At 40.9% G+C, this 12,922-nt stretch overlaps 1 protein-coding gene across 5 annotated transcripts; it reads left to right on the top strand.

The window, feature by feature from the left end:
• Positions 1–619: 619 nt before the first annotated feature.
• Positions 620–12,329, top strand: znf207a (zinc finger protein 207, a). 5 transcript variants are annotated; one of them, XR_013488006.1, is made up of 13 exons: positions 620–767; positions 1,132–1,258; positions 1,349–1,487; positions 1,565–1,747; positions 3,029–3,104; positions 3,227–3,297; positions 3,439–3,593; positions 3,801–3,893; positions 6,194–6,415; positions 6,636–6,774; positions 9,767–9,954; positions 10,203–10,283; positions 10,829–12,329. XR_013488006.1 is itself a non-coding variant. In XM_033645486.2 (12 exons), exons 1-11 carry the CDS (start codon positions 727–729, stop codon positions 9,928–9,930), a joined length of 1,410 nt encoding a protein of 469 aa, XP_033501377.1. In that variant the 5' UTR covers positions 620–726; the 3' UTR covers positions 9,931–9,954; positions 10,203–10,536. The 5 variants fall into 5 exon arrangements, 2 of the variants coding, with proteins under 2 accessions (XP_033501377.1, XP_033501376.1); XR_013488005.1 differs by having other exon boundaries at positions 9,767–10,283; positions 10,829–10,886; positions 11,402–12,329; XM_033645486.2 differs by lacking the exon at positions 10,829–12,329 and having other exon boundaries at positions 10,203–10,536.
• Positions 12,330–12,922: the final 593 nt, after the last annotated feature.

The following is a 12,922-nucleotide window of genomic DNA, read 5'->3' as shown; positions in this document are numbered from 1 at the left end:
TTGAAATACACTTCTTTTACCTTTGGAGGAAGTGGACATGAAATATATCTTTTCCTTATTTTCTTAACCTCTTTAACATCAAATCCCGTAACAATATAATTCCCTCTTACTGGGTTGGGAAAACATGTCTTTAACAGACAGGATCTAATAATTCTACTATTGCATTTATTGTCACAGCTAGCAAAGCTGTCTCAGCCCAGGAGAGACCTCAGAATACTGAATGTCCTCTTTAAACCATTGATCTCAGAGAGATTGGTATGGCTTTTATCAGTCTGTTATAGTCCTTAACAGAACACTGGAGTTGGAATTTCTCTCAGAAGTCCTCATGCTGTAACACATTTCCATTCCCTTTGGTACCCCATTACTCTAAATACACTTTTCTGCTGAGCAATATGTATCTATTGTTCCAAACTGGAGGGTTATATGGTGTGAAATCATGTTAATATATTAATTTCCAATAGAGAAGGACCTGCTAATGGAAAGCAGGGAGTTTAACCGGCGCTCCATCTTAAAAATCAAATACACCAAAGAAAGCATCCTTGTAAGAAATAAATATACAGAAACAGTAGCTGATTTTGGCCGCCAGGGGGCGCCTCGAGGCCGCAGTGTGTTGTTTGGGGGCTGGAGCAGAGACCCGCCGCCATCTTTAATTTCCTCAGCTCTGCCCTGGTAGGTGTGTTAGCTGTTAGACGGATTAGCAGGCAGCGAACTGACGGTACAGAAAACATGGGAAGAAAGAAGAAAAAGCAAATGAAGCCTTGGTGCTGGTATCCTTTCACACATTTTACATTTAGTCTTATAACGTTATGTTGCGTTTATAATGAGCTGTTCCTCTGTTAGACAGCGATATAATCTGTTTACTAAGCTAACGCTAACTGTAAATTAACCTGAGTTTCTTATGATAATCACAGTGTGATGTTAGCAGGCTCATAATATGTAGCTAACATGTCAAATTTTGAAGTTGCAGTCGGCTTTGCTGAAGTTACAAATGGAGCGACAGAGTTTTAAACACGGGCGATGTTAGTCTTTGATATCATGTGTGTTGTTAGCATGTTATTCAGTCAACCAGCTGTACGTTACGTTACAGTGATGGAGGTTTTCCAGGGAAAGTTCCTAAACCCCTCCTCTCAGGTACTGCAACAGAGATTTTGACGATGAAAAGATCCTCATTCAGCATCAGAAGGCCAAACACTTCAAGTGTCACATCTGTCATAAAAAGCTGTACACTGGCCCTGGGCTTGCAATCCACTGTATGCAGGTGAGGAAGACACCAATGCAAACCACCTTCATATAACCAAATGAAGTCATTTGACTATGAAATAGCATCACCTCCCTGTATTACTTTTAGGTGCATAAAGAGACCATTGATGGAGTCCCAAATGCTATACCTGGAAGAACAGACATTGAGCTGGAGATATATGGCATGGAGGGTATTCCTGAAAAAGACATGGAAGAGAGAAGAAGAGTGCTAGAACAGAAGAATCAAGGTATTTGCATCCAAATACCTTAATGCACTGCTGTGTTGTAGTCTGTTCTACAGACTTATGCTATTTCCTATATTCAGAGACCCAAAAGAAAAAGCAGAACCAGGATGACTCCGATGAGTACGAGGACGATGACGAGCCTGGTCCGTCCTTCCAGCAGCCTGCAGCAGGCCAGCCACAGACAGGCTACATACCCCCTATGACCCAGCCTGGCATGCCTCCTGGCTCTGCTGCTCCAGGGATACCACCAGGCAGCTACTCAGGTAGGGAACAGTGACTTTACTGCAGCTGCAATAAGCCAACTACTGAGCAAAACTAAAAGAATGCTACTTCATCTTCTTCTATGAAGACATTCACAGCTTTGCATTGCTGTCATCTTCTGGGTGTACTCCATTACTGTGCCATCTTCCATTTTTGATCCCTACTGTTAGTCCAGAGCCATTTTATTACCTTTCCTTTCCTTCCATATTGTAACAGTGGTTCCCAAGTGATGGGTTGCAGTCCAAAAGTGAGTTGCAGATTCATTCTGAATGGACCACAAGTGACTTGCACATGTGTCAAGTTTGTAAAGATCAAACTTTATATTTAAGTACAGTAATTTTCTGGCACAGACAGAGCTTTCATTTTGAAGTTTCCTGCTGTAGAGAGAGTGACTAGCGGAAAGCTGCTTAATAGAGTCAGCAAACTAGCTCCATGACATGGCCAAATGCAAGTATGGTGCTGACTATATTAAACTGTGTGGACCTTGAACCATTAACCAAGGAGGAGTCTGGACCCTGTGGCTGGACGCATTGGGAACCACTGCTCTAAAATGCTTTTTACTAATATTTCCATCAAGCCTATTTTCCTAATATCTGTTATGCATCACTTCTCTTTCTTGCCCAAACCTTACATGACATAAGTACATGCTATACTGTCTCTGGCTGCTAGCACTGCTCACACAACCTGGACCGGAGATTCCCCATGACTGTTCTGTTCAAATTATTATGTCCTACTCTCATCTTGGTCATCTTAACTTGTTCTCTCCTGTTCCCACCCCTGCTTACTGTGCAGCCCACTCTCCTCTGTAATGAGTAAAGGTGTCTCCCTTTTGTCTCCTGCTCCCACTGCTGTTGCCACTCCTGAAAGCAACACTTCTTCCTTTTATATTTAGATAAAAGAATGCTGTATTTGGTATTATGCTGTTAACAAAGTTTGATTATATAGTTATTCTATTCAGTTTTTGTCCAGTGTTTAACCTCAAACGGGATTCTGATGTGGTTTACCCCACTGCTGTATCTCCTGTCAATTTTCTCTAACTCCTCTGCTTCAGGTTGTTCTTTTTACAGTTCATAGTTTGATCTTGGACAGGTTTAAATGCCTTTTCATACTGTAATTAATTTAAAAACTCTGCCTTTTATAATACAGTCATGCTCAGACAGCCATTTTTAAATTCAGGTATTATTAATGCCATGTTTAAATAGGAATACTGATGTAAATAGAAATGTTATGCATAATATAAGTTTTACTGTTTAGTGAGTTTCAATTATTCTCTTTTTTTTTAGGAATCCCCCCAATGATGCCAGGTGTGCCACCAATGATCCCAGGAATACCTCCTGTAATGCCAGGAATGCCTCCAGGGTAAATGCTTAGGATTAGTAGTGGACTGTCATTTCTTATGAACCCTTTCCTCATTGTGTGTTGGTATTATGAACATAGATTTAAAAATAAATAAACATGGGTATTTTTCCTTATGTATTAAGGATGATACCAATGGGTGGGATGATGCCTCCAGCTCCAGGGATGCCTCCAATGATGCCAGGTGTGCCACCAGGTAATGCCCTGCCAGAAAGCACTTAGTCCACATCAGTGCCTTGATGTGAATTATTAATGACATTTTTTAAATGAAAGTTTGTAAATATGTTGTAACGTTGCTGTTTTCCCTTATGTAATGAATTTGTTTTGCTCGTGTCAGGCATCCCTCCTCCGGTGGGCCATCGTCCAGGCATCACACACATGGCTCAGGTTCCCCCTGCTGCAAACATGCTGGCTAGACCTGTTGTTCCTGCTGCCACTGTCTCCTCAGCCCAGCCCGATGTCACAAAGCCTCTTTTCCCCATTGCTGGACAGGTACAATCTTCATGACGCCATTTACCACTTTTCATCTCTCTCAGCACTCTGATAGGGCAGAACATTACTTTCTCCTGAGAAATAAGGGATGTGTGAGCAGCTCTCTGTGTTCACGCAGGCTGATATAAAGGAAACTTTACCCTTCTTTTAACTGAAGATTTTTTTAATTTACATTTTTTTATCCTTTATTCTTTTCCTGTGCTACAGATGGGCAGTCGCGCTGCAAGCACAAGTGCAGGCTCATCGAGTGCAGACTCTCAGTCCGCCTCCCCTAAAGCTCTGTTCCCTATCACATCACAAGTACGCAGCTGTCTGCCTGCTTTACTCTGACAACCTGCAGCTTTACAATTGGCATGCACACGATTGCGTATAGTTTGCCTGCTGTGGTCTCCTGGGCAAGATTAATTTTGTTTTATTTGCCAAAGCTTTTAAGCAAGAAATGGTGAAATCCAACCATTTGTGGGGGTGGAAAATACTTTTAAAATTTTTTGCAATGTCTCGCAACATGCCTTTGTTTGCTTTTGCCTTTGCTACAAATCTGCATTTTTGGAATATTACTGAAACATTTGATTCATCACCTCAGCAAACTCAGAAAATGGAGAGTGGTGCAGATTTGTAAAGTGGGCTTCTTATTTCTGAACTGTAGGGCAACGTAACATGGCATGCTCTTTGGATTTTTGTTCTTGCAGGCTTCATGAAAGAGGTTTAACTTTAGTCATACTTTATTGGGTTACTCTCCCATGTGCGCAGTAACATTGGTGTTACATGTTACAGTGATAATTAAGACCCAGTTTAGACTTCACAATACAAATTGGCCCAGTTAAAGCCTGATATACAGTGGCTAGGTTGTAATTACTATCCAAGACTTTGAGGGTTTTAGTTTGATTTACTCACTAAAATCTCTCTGAACACTCTCTTCATGCTGTCCAGCTGCCAAAATTAAAATCTTGACATGTTCATCTAGGTTGGTATCAATTTATAATTAGCTGTACAAGCGGCAGTGACATTCAGACTGGTGGAGGTTATACTTGCAGTCTGGAAGGAAGACCTGTGGGTGCTACTTACTTTCTAGTACAAACAAACAAACATAAAAAACCCCATAAAACATTATTTATAGTCAGTGTTCTTCTACAAAGACACAAATAAATATTAGTCAAAGATAAGGCAATACAAGTGAGTGCCCTTTACAAAACAGTATTTGTTATCTGTCATAAAGTATTTGGGGTCTCATTTATAAAATGGAGTTCAGAATCCATACTAAAAATGTACTTGTGGACAAAAGCTGAAAGTCAAGTGCACCAAACAGTATTTTGATTTATAAAATTGGTGTATGCCTGCCAGTGCTCAATTTCTTTTTATAAATCCCAAATCAACTTGGAATACGTGGATCAGCCTCATATCCTGCCCTGTACACGCCCACATCTAACCATAAATGGTCAATGCAAAGGATCTAATGAATACTGAAGCATAGAAATGAGCCAGCTGATCAGTTCTTCTTCACGGTGAATCATGGAAACAACTGAGTGTCATTGCAGCATTTATATGTACACAGCAATCAGACTGATTGGTGCACAACTTGCCAAAATGATTGAGACAATCGGTGGTATCCCGAGCCTGATATCATTTGAAATTTAAGTTCTTTGCGTATTTAATAAATACTTATGTGCAGGTGGTGAAAATGTGCAGTGGTGAGGTAACTGGGGAAGGCTGAGTGTGCATGGCAGCCACCTTAGTGTCTCCAGTGCTCTCTGTGCGCATATTTAATTTTGACAATCTGGCCTCAGTTCACAACTTCACTATCTGCATATTTAATTTCCCCTGTCTCCAAAATATTCATACACCTGGGTCCGAGTTTCCCTAAAGGAATGTACATGCTCCTGCCAAGTTTGAGGTGGTCGCCTCTCTCAGGCCAAGTTTTGTGCGTGCACAATGGTTACAAATGAGACTCCAGGTTTTTTATAATACTGCAATATAAATTTATTTCATGAATCCATAATGACATTAAATTCAATTCCTTTTATTGTCATTGTAAATAAATACAAGAAATTCAATGCACAGAATAAAACGGGACTCATATAAGTAATAAATAAATAATGAAGGCGATAAGATATCATTCATTCATACAGAAAAAAAACCATGCACGGACGCACAAGTAGTGCCAACATATGCCGTGGACATTAAATAAGTTAAAATAATTGCACATAAAACAAATAAATATGAAATAATATTGCCATATTACAGTTTTTTCTGTCTTCACAAGTCCCAACCATGTCTGAAAACAAACTTAAGCCCTTGTACTTTGCATTGGAAAAATGATATAGGTGTAAATCACCTTGATAGTCTGTTTCTCTACCGCTTGAAAGTATGTTTTTCTGATTTAAGTGAACCCACCCTGTAAAGAAACAAAGAGAAATTCAGAAACAGTCTGGTTCAATTCATCTTAAATATTTGTACAAACAGTAACATTAATTCCAAGCTTTACATAACTAAATTATTAACTCAACAATGGGAGTAACCTCAAAGTATGACTAAAAGTGTCCCCTGTGACAAATGCCTCTCAACAGAGTCTCTCTAATGTGTTGTCTTCTTTCTCCCCTCAGAGTCAGCAGTCAGGGTCCCCCCACCCTTCCCCCTCTACTTCCTCTGATCCCTCAAAGCCCACATTCCCGGCCTACACCCAGGCCACCGTAGCTGTGGCCAGCCCCAGTGCTGGCAGCAGCACGGTCTCTAAACCTCCCTCTACTGTGACCAGTAAGCCTGCCACCCTCACCACCTCCAGTGCAACCAGTAAGTTGATCCACCCTGATGAGGATATCTCACTGGTAAGTAGTCCGGCTGCAGCTGTCTCTCTTAGTAGTTTTTACAGTAAGTAGAATTTTAGGAAAACAGTTCATCATAGCTAAAGAATCACTTCCTGTTATCAGTGTCAGTAAATGGCTTTTCTTGAATAAAAATTATTTATTAATATTCTTGTTTATTTCTCCTGTTTGAGCGACAAAGTTTCAGTGTTAAATTATTCCTTGTTGCTTCTGTGTCTTGTAGGAAGAGTTGCGTGCTCAGTTGCCGAGGTACCAGCGCAGTATTCCCCGCCAAGGCCAGGCCGCCACTGCTGCCCCATCAGTGGGTCCCATGGCGGGCATGATGGCTCCACAGCAGCCCGGCATCAGGCATCCCATACCTGGTATAATCCGTCTGCCTCTGGTTCAGAAAAACTTTACATTTTCTGCCTTTTGATGGTCTGTAAACCAAAGCTGTTTATTCTTAGTCTTTGTTAGCAAGGCTGAGAATTTCTCTAAAGAATCATTATTATTTAAATCGTCACTTAAACCTTTTCCACAAAAATGCTTTAAAGGACAACTTCAGTATTTTTCAACCTGGGCTCTATTTCCCCATGTGTATGTGTGCGTATGATTCATGGGTACCACTTGTTCTAAAATTGGTTCAGTATTGAGCCACGAAACGAGCTAGAACGGTAATGGGGGCAAATGTGTCCCGTATAAAAGTGCTTTTTTCGCCACTGACCGGTTCAGATCGCCAGTGCTATCTCTGTAAATAGCATATTGTAGCGGCCCTGGGGCAGTGGTGACTGTGAATGAGTGGAGTCAGCTGTCAGTCAGTGTTGGAGCAGAAAGGTGGAAGGTGTCCCCGCTCGGTGTTGTAAATGAGTATGTGTGTGTGAAGTGTGTGTTTTTTCGCCACTGACGGGTTCAGATCGCCAGTGCTATCTCTGTAAATAGCATGCTAACTTAGCCTTTCCCTTACCTCTGGGCTGTGTGATGTCACGAGCTTTGCTCCACTGTGTCTGTAGCTCTCTCTACTAGTGGGACAGCCGTTTTCTTGAAAAAGAGTTGTTTCGGGATGGATGTCTTCTCTTCTTCGGCTGGCAGTAGTCATCTTGGGAGAAGTGAGCACTGCAGACCCGATGGTCTGCAAGGCACAGTGTCTGGACAGGAGTGTTAGCATCCATTTGTAGCACAACTAGCCACAACTTCAGCATCTCGCCGTCCGACAAAGGCAGCCTATGAAAGCTGTATGGGGTGTTGCGCGACATCCTGTTCTTGCGTTCGGGAAAAAGGCCTGTTTATTTGAGCGCTCCAAAAACTCCGGTAACACTCCAGGGGGTAGCACGTAAAAGACTCCGTCCTCTGACTCTTCTAGCGTAACACACACTTCACACACACATACTCATTTACATTACCAAGCGGGGACAACTTCCACCTTTCTGCTCCAACACTGACTGACAGCTGACTCCACTCATTCACAGTCACCACTGCCCCAGGGCCGCTACCATATGCTATTTACAGAGATAGCACTGGCGATCTGAACCGGTCAGTGGCGAAAAAAAGCACTTTTATACGGGACGCATTTGCCCCCATTACCATTTTAGCTAGTTTCGCAGCTCAATACTGAACCAATTTTAGAACGAGTGGTACCCATGAATCATACGCACACATACACATGGGGAAATAGAGCCCAGGTTGAAAAATACCGAAGTTGTCCTTTAACTCACTGTGCAGTACTGAATGACAGCATTTTTAGCCGTACTAGCAGCACGGCTCTGGGGATGGCAGCGTCAGTCTGTTGGTTGGTCATTCACCACTTTGGTTGTGACTGAAATATCTCAACTATTCTATTGGATGGATTGGCAACAGACATTTTACATTAAATTTATTGTCCCCAGAGAATAAATCATAATGACTTCCTATAGTGCCACCATTGGGTCAAAGTCTCAAAGTCAATTGTCCAATACTTTGGTTGATGACCACTTACAGCACCTCCAAATCTGGCATTCTCATCAGCCTCAGATGCACTTTGTGTTTAATGTTAATTAGCAAATATTAGCACGTTAACATGCTAAACTAAGACGGTAAACATGGTAAACATATCTGCATAGCATTAGCATGCTAGCATTGTTATTGTGAGCATGTTAGCATGCATCTGTTAACATTTAGCCTGAGGCAATACTTCATCAGCAAAATGACCATTCATACATCAATTACCGCATGTTGTAATAATAATAATCTTTATTTATAAAGCGCTTTTCAAAACAGTGTTACAAAGTGCTTTAGATGTCAGTAATTAAAACAGACAAGACATTAAAACAACAGCTTTTAAAAGATCTGATAAAACACTTTAGTGTATGAAAACTGAGGAAATAAAAGACAGTTTGAATGAACTGAAAACTCAAGTAAAATCAGGAAAGGATCTCTGATCAAAGTATGTTTTAAGAAGGGACTTAAAAGAGGTCGCAACTCGGCCAACCTGATTTACTCAGGCAGACTGTTCCAGAGCCTTCAAGTAAACAGGGTCCGCGTTCAACAATAGCAAAACTAGTCTAGTTTATCCAGTTCAATTCTTCCAAAACAGCTGCGTTTTTGCTAAAATATGTCAATATAAAACACTTCGACATAACATTGGCGTGCCTGGGCGTGCGCATGCGTAGAAGTTCTGCTTAAGCAGAGTTCAAATGCACCTGTGTGCCCAGGAGACTGTTTGCATTGACTGGTTTGAAATTGTGATGTTTTAGTGAAAATGTATGCTTTTAACAAGTGCTGAGCATACGACTGGATAAATGAGGCTTGGGTTTCACTGCTTAAACTATGTGAGTTTGTAAATGGATGTTTTTATGTAGTTTTGCTGTTAAATGTGGACCTCTTTTATTCCAATTCATCAAGAAAAATAAGTTTTCTTTACAAATTTATCATAACACACGGTGAGTAATTGATATGCAGATGGTCATTTTATGGATGACGTATTCCTTTAATGCTGCATTCATGTCATATTGTAGTTATGGGTTTTCAACTTGTAGATAGTGATCATGTCAACATCAAAGTTGTAATCATGACTGGAGAACAAATGTGGACAGCTCACCTCAGCCAAAGTCTGTTGTTCAGTGTAATTAAACGTTAATTTAATTGATACATTAAATATTCAATGCACTGTGCTTTATTTTTAGACATCCAGTTCTGTAATCGTACAACTCTCTTGATGACATTAACATACCCAAGTTATGAACATGGGAATATCATTTTGATATCTGGACTCTATCCCATATGACATGAATGCAGCATAAGTAGTCCACAGCCATGCTAACGGTATGCTAATGGTATCGATATGATTTTTGTTTACTACTGATTTTTAAATAAAAAGCCAACAAACCTGTGTTGTTGCAGGCCAGTATGGTGGCCCACCTCAGGGGATGCCAGGCTACATGCCAGGAGGGATGCCTCCATATGGACAGGCCCCTCCTGTGGTTCCCCCAGGGTACCAGGGAGCCCCTCCACGGCCACCCATGGGTATGAGACCCCCCGTCATGTCTCCTGGAGCCCGCTACTGAAGCCTGCCCTCCTCTCTTCAATAGGTTTGGACACTCAACCCTTTTCTAATGTCCTCAGCTGCTAGTAGACAAACCAGTATTGGTATTGTAGTACCACGACGTACTGTTTATTCTACTACTGAGCTATGAGGAAGAGACACTGAATAAACAGCAAACAAAAGAGCTATTAAAGCATCACATGGGAAATATTTACACTGTACCTAACCACGACTATGAACTGTTTCAAACCATCTCTGTTCTGTGGCTTTTTTTCCTTCTCATGTTTCATTCAGGTGTATAGAAGTGTAGTAGATATGGTTCGTAGTGTTGTGAAGGCGCTGGAGTTACATGGGCAGTACCCACCCTTTATCAAGGCAAGTTTTATGTAAATACATTTCTGTTTTACGCTAAAGAGTGAGGCCTTCACAGCACGTAGTGCTGTTGGACTTTGTGTCCCCAACTTTGTTTGGTGAGGGCTTCAAATAAGTGTTGATGCATCCTTTCTGTTTTATGTTCATAGTTTTACTGAGGGAATACTCCCATAACCTTAAATAGTGGAAGTACTAAATGAAATGCTATATGTATTGTTGTAAAACTGTATTGTAATAAAATGTGGCAAAAATTTAAGACTCTTCTTTGCGGGACGTTAGTGGGAAAAGAGACGTCACAGCAGGTTTGTACCCAGTTGTAAACATGATTGTGCTTTTATTGTCTTTAAGATGAATAATAACAGAAATGACTATCTGTACTTTTAGTTTTTTGTTGAGATTGAATTGAAAAATGTTGGCTGTAAGAGGTGTATATGTATATATTTTTAAAAATGGATGCTCTGTACATGGCGAGTGCACTGTACAGCTGCATAACTTCCGGGTTGCTGCTGGCTGTAGTGCTAAAACCCAGATTTCTCTTCTCCCTGTAGCGATGCCATGGGGGACTGGCTGAGGCCCTGTCTCAGTGTAGCCCTGTTTCAGCCTGAGGCAAGTCTCACCATTTTCTGTCTTCTCATTCATTACCAGGGGCCCTCACAGCTTACACGCTGTTGGATCTCAATGTCCCCAAACTTGCAGCAAGTTTGGTGAAGGCCCTTGTTTGTGTTGTTGCGTTTAGGCACCATTTCCTTCAGGCATGTTAGCTCATGTGAGTTATGTTCTTTACTGTTAAGCTCTTAATGTGTCATTGAACCTGTATCCTCCATTCTTGGTCGGTGAGAGCATCAGGAAGCTCGGTTTTCATTGAATAACTTCATACTCAAAGTATGGAGCTTTTAAATGAAACTGTATTCCTTTAGGAGCTAACCAGTTCTACAGTCCACAGCAGTTTACTGTCTGAAATATGTATGATGTGGTCAAATACTGTATCACAGACATCATTAACAGCCTGTCACATACAGCCATATGCACATTAAATGTTTGTTGGGAGGTTTGTGATGAACACATGACTTTTCGTATGCTTGTAAAATGGCTTTACCACTTAATCCTGTTTGTTCCATCAGCTGCCCTCACTTGATCATTTGAATTTAACTACTTACATGAAGGAGAATCCCTACCAGTAACAGGTTAGTTAAAGCTGTAAGTACCACTGCTGTAATTTTAATTTCCGTCGACCTGTGTTTTGTGTGCACACTAAATCAGATCTCGCCGTCTGTCCCCAAGAGGTCTTTTGAGAAACAAAGAGAAAGGTCTAATAAATCATGGTTGATACTTTAGTGTGCAACACATTTCTTTCCACCAGTGCTTAATGTAATCAGCTTCTCTGCATATTTTTTGGAGCAGATAACCTCAAATGTAACTGATTTAATGCTTTCCACGAGTCAAGGCCTTTGCACACCAAGTTTGCATTTTTTTAATGTTCTCTGATAAAAATCATTAGCTACAGAAACCTTGCACACTGAGCAGGGTGTCTACAGGTTCTTAAAGTCTGAAACTAAGTTCTCTTAATGAGGCCTTAAAAAGCCTCAAATTGTCTTAAATATTTTCGGTCATATTACTGTAAAAATTCCTCCAGCCTGACAGACCCAGTGACTGTTTACAATCATGGGACAGACCAAAGAATTACAATAATAATAAAATAATCGCATTTATGATGGTGATGAGATTTAGTTTTCTTTTTACGTTAAACACATTAAACTTCAACTCACCCATTTTTCCTTACTGTTCATTTTGAACTGACAGTGTGTTTACTTGCAGGTTTGGTCTTAAATTTCATATAAGGTGGTGGTAAAAAGGCCTTTAAATGTATTAACTTTAACTTGGTTGTATCTGTAGACACCCTGCTGAGACTGAGGTGTTATTGTTTCACTGGTTGAGAAGACACATTTCCTCCCTTGCTTCTCTCCACTGGAGGTCGAGCTGTCCTCCCTCTCTGTCTCCTGTCGCTCTTTTTTTTTTTTTTGCGTGTGATCTTCACCCTCCTTTTCGTCATCATCATCCACCTGAATATTACTATGTGGCCTGTTGAAAGTAGGATGAGTTATGAGATTGTGCGCCCTGTTCTCTGTCTTGTTGTGGATGTGTTCCACAGGTTGCACCACATTTTCTTCACTGCCTCTGTCAGACAGGTCTCCAAAGGCTTTTGGCAGATGTGGGGGAAAAAACATCTATTTAAATTTATTTTTAAACGTGCAACAATTTCAGACGAAAAATTAGAACATGGTGTGCAAAGGCCTGTAACACAGGCAGTCTTCACTGGTAAGTATGGGCGCATCACTTTAGGTCAGTATGCTGACAGGAGAGTGGCACGTTTTGCACAGTAAAATTTTGTCCACACACTTTTTTTCTCAACGTAATAGGTACTTTGCATTTTTTAATGTGCATTGTTTTCTTTTGTATGTGGCTACTTTTGGAGGACTTGAAGAATATAGAAGCTTATTGCATTTGTAAAATGCCACCATGTTGTGTTTGGTTAAGTCTGTTTAGCTGTTAAATCAATAGATTGCACCTACCTACTTCATGCAACCTCTGCATAAGCGAGTGCTCCATTCGGGCCACCTCAGTCAAGAACGTTTGGACACGCC

This window comes from Epinephelus lanceolatus, chromosome 18 (genome assembly GCF_041903045.1).
Source record: "Epinephelus lanceolatus isolate andai-2023 chromosome 18, ASM4190304v1, whole genome shotgun sequence".
Classification (NCBI taxonomy): Eukaryota; Metazoa; Chordata; class Actinopteri; order Perciformes; family Serranidae; genus Epinephelus; species Epinephelus lanceolatus.
Note: the sequence above shows the minus strand (reverse complement) of the source record. Positions and strands in the feature narration are given on the sequence as shown.